General features: G+C 38.4%; 1 protein-coding gene across 3 annotated transcripts in view; it reads right to left on the bottom strand.

Moving 5' to 3' along the window:
• LOC132096640 (rho GTPase-activating protein 29-like) overlaps positions 1-12,444 on the bottom strand; it is a 51,077-nt gene that overhangs the window by 3,227 nt on the left and 35,406 nt on the right. For all 3 annotated transcript variants that reach the window (XM_059502115.1, XM_059502116.1, XM_059502117.1), the window contains 17 exons: positions 10,710-10,764; positions 9,710-9,865; positions 9,560-9,624; positions 8,972-9,082; positions 8,801-8,881; positions 8,548-8,715; positions 8,032-8,169; positions 7,365-7,555; positions 6,842-7,014; positions 5,150-5,281; positions 4,481-4,579; positions 3,905-4,068; positions 3,628-3,816; positions 3,398-3,535; positions 2,682-2,908; positions 2,253-2,523; positions 2,035-2,149 (listed from right to left, as the gene is read on the bottom strand). In XM_059502115.1, coding sequence (XP_059358098.1) covers positions 2,035-2,149; positions 2,253-2,523; positions 2,682-2,908; positions 3,398-3,535; positions 3,628-3,816; positions 3,905-4,068; positions 4,481-4,579; positions 5,150-5,281; positions 6,842-7,014; positions 7,365-7,555; positions 8,032-8,169; positions 8,548-8,715; positions 8,801-8,881; positions 8,972-9,082; positions 9,560-9,624; positions 9,710-9,865; positions 10,710-10,764 — 2,473 coding nt within the window. The remainder of the gene's footprint in view (positions 1-2,034; positions 2,150-2,252; positions 2,524-2,681; positions 2,909-3,397; positions 3,536-3,627; positions 3,817-3,904; positions 4,069-4,480; positions 4,580-5,149; positions 5,282-6,841; positions 7,015-7,364; positions 7,556-8,031; positions 8,170-8,547; positions 8,716-8,800; positions 8,882-8,971; positions 9,083-9,559; positions 9,625-9,709; positions 9,866-10,709; positions 10,765-12,444) is intronic.

The raw sequence follows: 12,444 nt of genomic DNA, 5'->3' as shown, positions 1-12,444 counted from the left end.
ATGGCTAGTCCAGTGGTGCAATATACATAAGCCTAGTAACAACTGTTGTCAAGATTTATTGCGAGGGGAAAAAAAATCTGGTCACATAACATCAGTTAATGGAAATGCTGTCAATTCGCAGTAAGATTTTTTATCGACATTTATAAAATATTACGAACGTTTTGTGCAAATCTATAATGAAAACTAGCCTATCTATAATGTCTAGAGATGCAAAAAGCGTTCTTTTAAAATATATAATTATATGAAATATATAAGATCAAATCATCTGAGAATTATCAGTTGTAATTATTGAAATTAGTAGATTTAATTAAATTCCTTTGAACTTATAACTTGAATTTATAAGCCGAAAAGTTGTGTTAGAGGAAGGGACTTTTATTTTGACGGCACGCCTAAGCGCACACAGTGTTCAAAAACTCTCTCTTGTTCGTCGTCGTCATTAACAGTTTTGTCTAATATGGATAGAAGTCTGTCTAATAATCAGATAGAACGGTTAAACAAAGGAATTAATGTATACAGAAAGTACGTATTATAATGATTTATTTTACATTAGGCCTAATAGTGATAGAAAGACAAACATTACAACACTTTCTCATTTGCCATCAGCATTAAGCAAATACACATTTATATAATTTAAATCTTTGAATAACTAATGAACACTTAATTTCACAAACCTTGCAAACTTGTGAAGTGTGCATTTTTATCCAGCATGATCACATGTTCTCTGCATGATGGTCAGTCCGTGTGAATTGAATGCTTTAAACTTTAAGGGCCCTATAATACAACCGGCGCAATGCAACGCAAGGCGCAGCTCAAGTGTGTTTGCTAGTTTCAGTCCGGCGCTGTTCGCATTTTCCCGTTCAGCGCCACGTTGATTAATTAGCAAATGCATTTGCGCTCATTTGTGCGCCCATGGGCGTGCTGGTCTAAAAAAGAGGTGTGTTCAGGCGCACAAGGAGCTGAAAATAGACTGCGCCATAGACCAACTCAAACCTGGTCTAAAGTCTGGCATAATGTTTTTTCTTTGTTATTTAAAGAGCGTGTTAGTATAGGCTGGTCCGCAACGCGCATACACACTGCTTATTAAACACAGGGATGCACAGCAGCACACAAACATGCCAAATATTAAAAATTAAAGGATTGCAATGCATAAGAATTTTTTTGTAGGCTAATTAAATATATATAAATAAATATAAAAAATGTATAAAAATATATATATATATATATATATATATATATATGTATATATATATATATATATATATATATGCCTACATGTCATAATGGATAGTCATCGCATGTATCAGAATTAGGCTATCTATTTGCTCGCACACGAGCAGCTCCGTTTCATCTCGGAGGCACGTTCTGTCTTTGAACTTGCCAAATTCCTCCGTGTAAATACCAAAACCGTAGCTGGCTCTTAAAGGGAATGGAAGATAAGACTCTGATTGGTTTATTGCACGTTACGCCCAAAAAAACACCCATTGTTCATTAAGAGAATAGGGACAACCCGTTTAGACCATGTGCCGGGTGTGCCAAATTTCTTTTCTGTCGTTAAAATAGCAAAAGTGGATTTGGACACGCCCTGAGTGCACCTGTGCCGTGCGCTTTACACTTTGCGTTTAGATCGTTAAAATAGGGCACTAAATTCATGATTTCAAATTATGCTGCACTTTATGCCTTTGCCCAAAACCACATCAATATTACTCAAGAATATTTTCAAAACAAATATAATAATTTTTCTTGCATAAACTTTCACTTTCTAATGAAAAAAAAAATGATCTATTTTTCCTGCTTTAGTTGGGGACAGCCCAAGAAATCTTCATTATTTCTTTTAACAAAACCACATCAATATTACTGAAGAATATTTTCAAAACAAATAAACTTTCACTTTCAAAATATGATCTATTTTTCCTGCTACGCTTTTAGACAAAAGATATGATCTATTTTTCATTCTGCCATGGCTCATTAAAGGGGGTCAGTATTGATTTTATGCTAACCTTAATACCAAAGATGAGCAGAAACAATCATACTAACCAGGAGTTTGCCCTTTATCGTCCCCTGCCTTCATCTCCTTCACTTTCTCCTTCACTCTCTCCATTAGCTGTGTAGAGGTAATCACAGACGAGTGTCTCTTGTAGACTTTTGCACTCTGTATGAAGGATAAACACAGATCAGAAATCACATTTCTAATACACCCCCCCCCCCCCCCCCCCCCCCCCAAAGTCCAGCTTTCATTCTCTGGCCCAGCTCACTTCTTTGATATCCATAAGAGATTGGAAGTGGCGGCTGAGCGCTGGCTGTGGTGCTGACGGACTGGTGGGAGACACAGGGCTGAGGGGGACATCAAAGATCATCTGGTGGTGCCTGATCAACAGGTCCACCATGCGGGCCTGGTGGGGGTAGTCAACCACAGAGGACAGCGACACTTCTGCCTCCAACTGCCTGGGCTTGATGAGGGTGGGACCGAAGATGATACCCAGATTACTAGCGGTCATCTTGTTCTCCTCAGCTTGCTCTGACACTCTGTAGAACAATGAGTCATACATTATATTTCACTTTCACTAAACACATTCAAGGACGTCAAGCAACAAGCAAAGAAAAGCAGATCCCAACAAGGGATTCCTGCTGCTTTGATATGAGCTCTTTAAACACGCTTTGGTTTATGGTTTGTGTTGGTGTACCTGTGCAGATGGGTGATGAGGAACTGCAGGGTTTTGTAGTGGGCCACTGGAAGCTGGCGAAGGAGGTCTCCGATTTTAATGAGGACACTTTTAAGCTCAACACTGAGGCACTGCTGCTCTCCTGGTGATTTCTCTTCAGTTGAGTCAGTCTCCTTCATGTTCTGAGCCTCTTTTGCCAGCCCGATGATATTGTTGTAATACCGATACAGAATCAATGGCTCTGGCAGCTGAAAGTCAATTAAATTATTTTTCAGACAGTTTCAAATCAGCAAAATGTGAAAAGCAATGGAAGTCACTATAGAGTGCAACAGCTGGGTTTTGGCAGAAAAATCTAATTCATTTTCTCCTTAAGGAACTGATTTTTAACTTATAAACCCTTAAAGATAGACCTACAATGAGCTGAATGGTTTTTAGTGCATGTCCACTCCTGTGAAGAACTAGTCACGTACTAGACGTAATAGTCATTTTTCACGCGCTGTCAGACTACTTACTTTAACCTTATTAGAGCTGTTAAGTACACACCATATATATGAGATTTTCACAAACATTTTTCAAGAACAAAGTTTGCAATGTTGTGATTCACCTCATAGCTAGTTGCTTTGTCTCATGGCTTATAGCTCTATAACAAATAAAAAACTCCTAGGTGAAGAATTGCACTCTATTATTTCAAGTTTCATATAGACATGATGCAACTTGGATTATTTGTCCCACCACACCTGTCTCAGGTAAAGCTTGAGCACGTTGCTTATGTCATGTGGGTGGAGGTCAGAAAGCTCCACTAAATCCTTTCCATTCTCAAAGGCCTGGCACAGCTTCTCCACACGAGACTTCGCCCCATTCACCCGATAAATGCCCTTGAAATGAACCGAAAGTAGGCGACACTTACAAAATGACTCACAAACATTGAATTAAACAAATTCCTTTCAGTTGCATCTTGATTCTTCACCTTAATGTTCAGGGCACGACTCTCGATTTCTGAGGTGCATTTTTTGATGATGAAAGGGATGCCATCAGGACTGTTCTTAGCTACTTGGGTGAAGTCAATCCCGAATAGGTGCAGTCTGCCCTGGAGCTTCTTATGACCACACTGAATGGCAAGAGTCTCCAGGCATTTCTTATGACAGGCCAAAGAGCACTATAGAATAAGAGATCAGAGAATGACAACCGGCTCTAATGAACAATGTGAACAGAACAGATGTGAGTGTTGAAGTTGATGACCGTACTTCCTCACATTCAGCCCCGTGAAACACGACCAGCCCATCACACTCTCTGCATTTGGAAGGCGCTCGCAGTTTCCGCAACTTGTGAGTTTGTGCCGCTTTTGACATCTGAGTATTCCGAAAAGGGCCGGGAGAACTGGCCGTTTCCATCACCATTTCAGCCAGGCCTGGGACAAGAAAAGGCAAGTGTTTTAATAGCTAAAAAAATATGTTCTGGTGTGGCTACAGGATCATCAAGAGTCTTAAATGTGAGTTGGGATGGGAATTGAAAAAACTTAATTAATGGTTCTTTAGTACTTTTGAGGAAGCATGAGCTTCTCTCCAGTTCCTCAAATGTATTTCCCTACTTTTAACATTTGTTTGCATTCAGCAATTATAACTGAAATGTAACACTTTTGTTGGAGAGACAGGAACTGCCAACTGTGGCATTCTGCCAGTGTCAACACCCAGCCCATCTGCACAGCTGCACTGAAAGCAAAAACATGGGTGCGAGCAATTCAGCACTTGCATAATAAAAACAAACCTGTGGTGTCACCACACAGACACTCACAATCACACTGTTCAGATTGTACTACCAACCATTATCTAATGGGGAGGGTGGTTCCCTCTCATCCAGGTCATCTGCAGAAGACATGGTACCAGTTGAGGGAGTTCTGGGAAGCCTGCGTTTGAAATCCCCTGTAACACACACATATAAACACACATTTGATATGTGCGTCCTGCAAAGCACTTCTCCATCCTGTCCACTGATAACTAGGTCAACCATTTTACAAGCAAAACTTACAAACGTGCCTAAACTAGCAACACATTACACTCGACAATAAGAATGGCTGATGCAACTGGAAAAGAGTAAAACATTTAAGGAAATCTGACAAACCTTGCCTGATTAGGCCAGTGTTAACATTCTAAAGTCCTAACAATCTGTTGATCACATACATGTTTTTATTCTTGCTTTTTCTTTGATGTTGTGAACATTATAGTTTTGCAGATTCTGTTAAGTTCTGCTGATGTATATATGTCACTATCTAGCTGGCAGATGTAGACGAGTTTTTGTGTTATGTATGATTTATAGCTGTCACAACATCTATCAAAAAAAAATCAAAAACTTGACAGCACTTTGATTTGATGTGAATTGATCGTCAAACATACATATTGGCCTACGTATACATTAAATCGGTATGGGATTAACCTCCTACTGTGAAATGTGCTGTACTGTAGGATGCTGTGTGTTGACACCAAAAAAAGTACCTGGACTAGCTGTGGGGGAGTCCATTGAGCGAGACTCACTGCTTCCTCCAGCACTCTCCGAGTCACTGCACATCCCTCCTCCACCGGCACTACCTGAGCTCCAGGCTCGCTGGGAGCCCTGCGTCCTTAACACTACAACACACACAATTAACCTCAGAATTACCCTTGCCCTTCATCTAGGAAATCTCTATTCCTAAAACTGAGGGAGAAAACCCTTCGTGCATTTAGGAGAATCAGTCTGTCTACTGTTTCATACTACAAACATGAGAATTTTGCTAATGTGCTTGATTTTAGTCATCTAGTCTGGATGCTGCATTAAATGTGAGCTCAGGTTGTAATCCAGCAGGCTGATAATGTCAAAGCACAGGGGCTTTTTGGAAACCGAGGTCCGATCTGGGTTTTGGGCCTTAATCCTGACTGCTTTTTTCCAAGCTGTGGATGGCCAATGCTGGGTAAAAACCCACAGTGGCTGCATCAAACCACAAAACTAATAAGCTGTTCAAGATTCTGAGGTTTCCAAACATGTGTGTGTAATAGTGCCAAACATCTCAGGATCTTGTTTAAGTGAAAAGAAAATAAATGTCTGGGAGATTCAGAGTCTAACAAATGCATAAGGCCCTATGATTTCTGTAATGCAGAAAACGTGGACGGAATTGCAAAATCCAGTCATTAAATTGGAACTGTATAATGCAGAATGTCACAGAATTAACCAAATTTTGGATGGATGCATTCAAAGAAGATAAACTATGCTTAAATCACTCATGGCGTTTTCAAAATATGGGTACATGAATGCAACATAATTTCAGAGTAAATTCATGAGCATTTCACCATGTTTATTTAGTAAAACTATCCTGATATGGAAACAGAAACTGAAAAGTCTTCACAGCAACCCATTAAAATAAACGTTTAGTTTAACCTGAAGAAACCATGACAGAAACATTACTTAATGCAATAATAGTACTACTAATAATAAAATTATTATTAGAACATTCTAGATTCATATTAGAACTGTGTTTATCCTATTAGAACATATTTACCAGAATTTATATTGCAGAAAAATGTAAATACACACACTATTTCTGAAAAAAGAAAGAAATAGCTAAAATAATAATAAATTAATAAATAATTATTTTAATACATAATTTTTCAGTCATTTAATTAGAGATGCTTTTGATTATTAATATTCAATGAACCCATTAAAATGGAATAAAAAAAATTCAATAAAAAAACAGTACAAACAAAAAAAAAAACATATCACATGGCCTTAATTTTTTTTTACTTTTAATTAATTATGGTTTAATATTGTAGATTTCATGATTTTGATTAATTATACATGATTTTTAATGAATAACATTTAATTTAAGCATTAAAACAAAGTCAAAAAAAAAAAAAAAAAAAAGGAATTCCAGAAATTTTAAAAACGGAATTTGCTGAAAAAAATAAATAAAATGGATTTCACAGGGCCCTAAGGCTGAGTAGACTGATGTCACCCAAAGACTTGCATGAGATCTGCATGAACAGCCTGACGTAGCAACTTAGGCTCAACATAAGTTACAGTCAGGTTGGATCTGTTTATCCAAACAACTGAAGTAGGTGAAATCTGTCATTATTCTTTATTCTAAGTGCAACAGAAATGTACCATTTTAAACCTACACATTTTAGTCGCCAGTCTAGATTCTTATCAACTCTTACCTTGCATGTCTAAACTGCTATTGGACCGCCTCTCTGCGATCTTGGCCTTGCAAGGTTGTACGGTACCCTCAACCCCATCTATGCTGTGGTTATCTGCAGAAGTTACAGAGCCTTGTGACAGGTTCCCATGGGATGAGCGGGTGCTGCTCTGAGACCTCTTGTGAAGGGACATTCTGGAAAGGAAAGTCACTTGTTTAAACATGCTTTATTAAAATACAGCAAGCAAAACAGGCTGTGCAAAATCTCTGCTGGTGGTGAAATGGGTTACTCAAAAGGAAAAGTGTGAGATTTGAATGCACTGTAAAGAGTGGTGATAGCACTGGCCAGTATGTTTGTACATGGGTGTGATTCAGAGGTCAAGCTGAAAAGCAGAGTTTACACGGGGCAGCGATTATGGTGCGCAGAATTTCTGGATAAACAACGCGCTTTCACCGACCGTTGTTTCGTTCATCATTCTTCCTGAGGAAGATGCAAACAATGCAGCCTCTCTCTGGCCCGCACGGAAACTTGAGTGTGGACTTACCCCGTTTTTGAGGAAGCTGTAATGTCCTGAGACAGAGACTCCAGCCACACACGCTCTTTAGGCAGGCTGCACACGAACTCAGAGTAGCGCTGGCCTGGTTCATACTTTTTGGCCTGTTCATTTAGAGCTTGGTAGTTGACTGAGAGAGGCTGGCTCTGAGCCTGCTGCATCTGGAACCAGTTCACTGTCACCTGCGAGAGTTTTTGAGAATAGTCAGTATACAAAAATGGTATTTACTTTCATGGAGAAGGTTGAAGGTTTGAGGTCAGTAAGATTTTTTTTTACATGTATAGCAAGAATACAATAAATGAATCAAAAGTGACAGTAAATATATTTAAAACGTTATAAAAAAAGAGTTCTAATTTAAATAATAGCTGTTCTTTTTAATTTACTATTCATATCAATGATTTCCAAAATTACTAAGCAGCATTAATAATAATAATAACAATCAATGTTTCTTTAGCAGCAAATAGGCATATTAGAATGATTTCCAAAGATCATGTGACACTTAATACTTTCTATCACAGGAATAAATTACATTTTAAAATATACTAAATTGAAAACAATTGTTTTTAATATTTTTAAACTTTACTGTATTTTTGATTTAAAAACACTGAAAAATCGTACAGACCCAAAAACTTTTAAACTGGATAAAATGAATACAGACCGCTTTGAGGGTCAGGTCACACTGGAAGACCAGCTTCCGAATTTGAGCGAGGATCTCACTCTTAGTGTTTGACAGGCTGACCTTCTTCGCCTCTAGATCGGCCACACAAGCTTTATACTGCTCGTGCGCTTCCTCAGCCTAGAAGCACCACAAAAACAGACAATCAGCCAAACAAAACAAAAGCATAGTGATTTTCCAAGCCTGTTTTAAGCCAAAGTGTGTAATTTCCATGCCACTAGCTGCACCAAACAAGACTGCAACAGTGCTCACTCAAGGTGTGATGTTATGCAGTTGATGGGTGTCTGGGTTGTAATAGCCATGTTTGTAATGTTTAGATTATATGGCCTGATTTTCAGACAGTACATCAGAAGTTAAAGAATATCAAAGGAATTCCCACAAACTCTGTGTTTCTCATCACCACTTTGATGCCCAATAAAAAAGGTCAATAAACTCAAGGGTGTGTGTGTTTGTGCAGTCTATGACCCTTTTGGAGTTACAGTGCAGTTTCTGCAGTACCTTCTGTAGGGCCTCTTCCTCCACCCTCCGTTTCTTCTCCAGAGTCCTGCCTCCTGCTGTGGGCTGCTCCTCCTCGGTGCGGCTAGTGGAGCTGCGTGCCTTCTCGTACTCCTCCCTCTTCTGCACCTTCAGCAGCCGAGCCTTCTTCAAAGCGCTCTCAGCCTCGCTCTGAAAACACATGGGTTATCAAGCACTATCGGTCGTGAAGAAACCTTACTGATGAAATTCAAAGAATTCAAATAATCGGATATACCATTTTCTTAAGCTCTCTTTGCCATTGTTCCTTTATCTCTTTCCTCTGCTTGTCCAGATCGTTCTTGCGGACCAGCAGTGGCTGTTGGTTTTATAGGAATTTTGTGGAATTAAAGAAAATTGTATGTTACATAATTAGCTACAAGTTAACAGCAGATATAGCTGATCATACCTGTATGAATTTGTTGGTTTGTAGAGCTGCAGCTGTTTGGAGCAGAACCTGATTGTACTCAATCTCATTTTTAAAGGCAGAGACATAAATATCCCGGAACGGCATAAAGTCCTTTAGATAAAAGAACACAGCCGCACAACAATGTCACTTTAAGGTCTAAAATCAAATACACTACCATTCAAAAACTTGCGATTGGTAAGATTATTTAATTTTTTTTGAAACAAGTCTCTTATGCACACAAGGCAGATTTTTTTTTTATATCAAAAATACATTACAAAGAGCAATACTGTGAAATATTACTGCAATTTAAAATAACTATTTTCGATTTTTGTTGTTGTTGAAAAGAGTTGTGCTGCTTTTTTATGGAAACCATTAATCATTTTTTTCAAGATTTTTTTATAATCAGAAAGATTAAAAGAACAGTAATTATTTGAGATATAAATACATTATACATGTCTTTACTGTCACTTTTAATTCTTTTTATGTCATTGTCAAATAAAAGTATTAATTTCTTTCAAAATTCTTCCCAAAATTTTTAATGGTAGTACATCATATATATCACATTTTATTAAAACAAAAAACCATCACCTGCTGACTTGCCACTGCCTTTGCGGACTCTGCAATCTTGGCAAAGCTTTTGGCACATTCCATGTCTATCAAATACAGAGACACCAAATAAAACACTAAAGTTCAACAATTAAGACAAAACAAAAGGTCAGGCTTTAAGAATGGACTAACCAAGGCTGAGGCGTTTCTCCACCCAGGTCAACACATCTTTGGTGTATTTGGACCAGGCCTTGGCATAGAGCAAAGCCGACTCTACTCCACTGTCATTCTTCAGCAGAAGAAGGTCCACCTGCTCCACAGTGGACAGCTCTGGAGACAGAGCAGGATCTAGAAACACACATATACAAGGAACACCACATATGAACACACACACATCCAAAAAAATACTCAAATGCTCCACATTGTTTAAAAAGTCTGCTGAAAAAGCACAGAGGTACCCTTTGAAGACATTTATATTTCCTCAACCATCTCTCTCCGCTCTTTAAAAACTGTCATTTAAAATCTACTTTTAAATGTTACCACCCTACAGGGTTTATAGGCTAACAGTTACAAGGCAAATTTTACAAGTCAGCTTTATTAAAGGCAGCGAAAGCCCTGAAATGGGTGGCAAACTTGCTTTTAAGAGAAATAAATACTCTCCACCATCCCCTTGACTTAAAAGAAAAAGAGATCTTTCAAAACAGACACTAATCTGTGGTAGCATTAGATGTACAGTATATACGATTTATTGCACAGCATGAGCATGTGAGATCTTCTCGTAAAAGCTGTGCTTAAACGTTGTCAAATGCATTGACACGCAACTCAGCTGCACCGAATCCAAGCACCCCGCCCAATAAGCCACATGTGGTTCCTATTTCTCACAAAAATTTCCAAAAAACCCCAAAGAATGTCAACCATTTGGCAAACAAGAAGAATTTTTAACCATATGAAAAGCTACAGGGTGTGTAGAGCTCTCTTGTTCATTATGACCATTGTCAGTATATCTCATCTGTCTCTCTGCAAGAAAACTCTTCATGTGCGGTTTGTTTAACTAGAAAACGTTGTTGAAGTTTGTATTACCGTAGCTCTGAGGCACATAAAATATGTGATGAGATTTTCTTCAACACATCAGCGGCAAGAGCCTGCTTTGTGATGAAAACCTTGATAGAAGAAGGAAAGGAAATCCATTTACCTGCCAGATCCTTTTGACTGCAGCCTCCTGAATCTTCAGAGAGGTTTTCAAAAGACTAGAGGAGAAAAAGAGAAAGACGTTTCACACGGGATGAGAAGTTTGATTACAGAGGTGAGGGATGAAAAGGTGCTTCTTTTGAGTGCTTCTCTTTTATCTTATCTCTCAATGTCTCAGTTCATCAAACCTTTCTCTTTAAATCACAGGGGCCAGCCAGGTTTCATTATTTTCAAAGCAGACATCTCAACTTAAAGGGATAGTTCACCAAACTATGCTATTATCAATTTTTTTCTGTGGAACACAAAAGAAGAATTCTGCATCTTATTTCCACACAACATTCCATAGTAACCACATCTGTCAAGTGCCAACAAGGACATAAAAATCATACACATGCCATAAAACTAGGGGTGGGAATCACCAGAGGCCTCACGATATGATATTATCACGATACTGTGTCACGATATAATATTATTACGGTTTTAAATATATTGCAATATTCTATGATATATTGCGATATAACAGTGCAACTTGAACTTGTACAAAAAAGTTGTGCAGGCCCTTTAGCAAATGTAAAGTAAAATTACTGTTAAATTTAAATTTAATTACCGTATTTTCCGGACTATAAGTCGCACTTTTTTTCATAGTTTGGCTGGTCCTGCGACTTATAGTCAGGTGCGACTTATTTATCAAAATTAACTTGACATGAACTGAGAGAAATGAACCAAGAGAAAACATTACCGTCTACAGCCACGAGAGGGCGCTCTATGCTGCTCAGTGCTCCTGTAGTCTACCACTGGAAACATTGAGCGCCCTCTCGCGGCTGCAGACGGTAATGTTTTCTCTTGGTTCTTGGTTCTAAATAAATGCGACTTATAGTCCAGTACGACTTATATATGGTTTTTTTTCCTCATCATGATGTATTTTTGGACTGATGCGACTTATAGTCCGATGCGACTTATACTCAGGTGCGACTTGTAGTGCGAAAAATATGGTATGTATTAGGGATGTCCAGATCCGATCACGTGATCGGAAATCGGGCCCGATCGCGTGGTTTCAGACTCGATCGGAATCGGACGTTACCTCCCGATCAGGACTCGGATATATATATATTCTCATTAATTTTTAACACATCTTTTGTTATGCGATGGCACAGAGTTAGACCCTTTTGACTCCACACAGAAACAGCGACGAGTGCGGCATGACATCACTTTGTTTTCAAGAGCTGGTGTGAATAAATATAGATTCAAACTCAAAGAGACATGATAGTTTGCGCATGACCTGATATTTCATTCGGACTAAGGATACAGCGAGATGAACATCACAGAGCGCTAAACTCTCATGCAGTGTGTGTTTCATTTATACTCGAAGCCGGAGCGCGCTCTCGCGCTGATATCAGGATATTCCTAATATGGACAAAAGCGTCCAGCTATGCTGTGGTGCGCACAGGAAAACAGAAACTTATGCAAACACGAAGACATTAACATACGATCACGACAATAAATTGTTCTTCAAGTCATCTCCAGCAGGTGATAAATAAAGTATGAACAATGCAGTGCTGATTGACATAGTATTTATTACAGTATAGAAACTATTCTGCATTATTATGTGATAAACAGTGTTTGTAGTATATAAACAAATCATTATTATTTGTTATTGTCCAGCATTTATAGATTTCTAAGCCAATTAAAAGCTAGAAATTAAAGAAAAAATAAAGTTGCCTATACTACCAGTCAGAAGT

This window comes from Carassius carassius, chromosome 20, assembly GCF_963082965.1.
Source record: "Carassius carassius chromosome 20, fCarCar2.1, whole genome shotgun sequence".
Taxonomy (NCBI): Eukaryota; Metazoa; Chordata; class Actinopteri; order Cypriniformes; family Cyprinidae; genus Carassius; species Carassius carassius.
The sequence above is the reverse complement of the archived record's forward strand: the minus strand, read 5'-3'. Positions and strand labels throughout refer to the sequence as shown.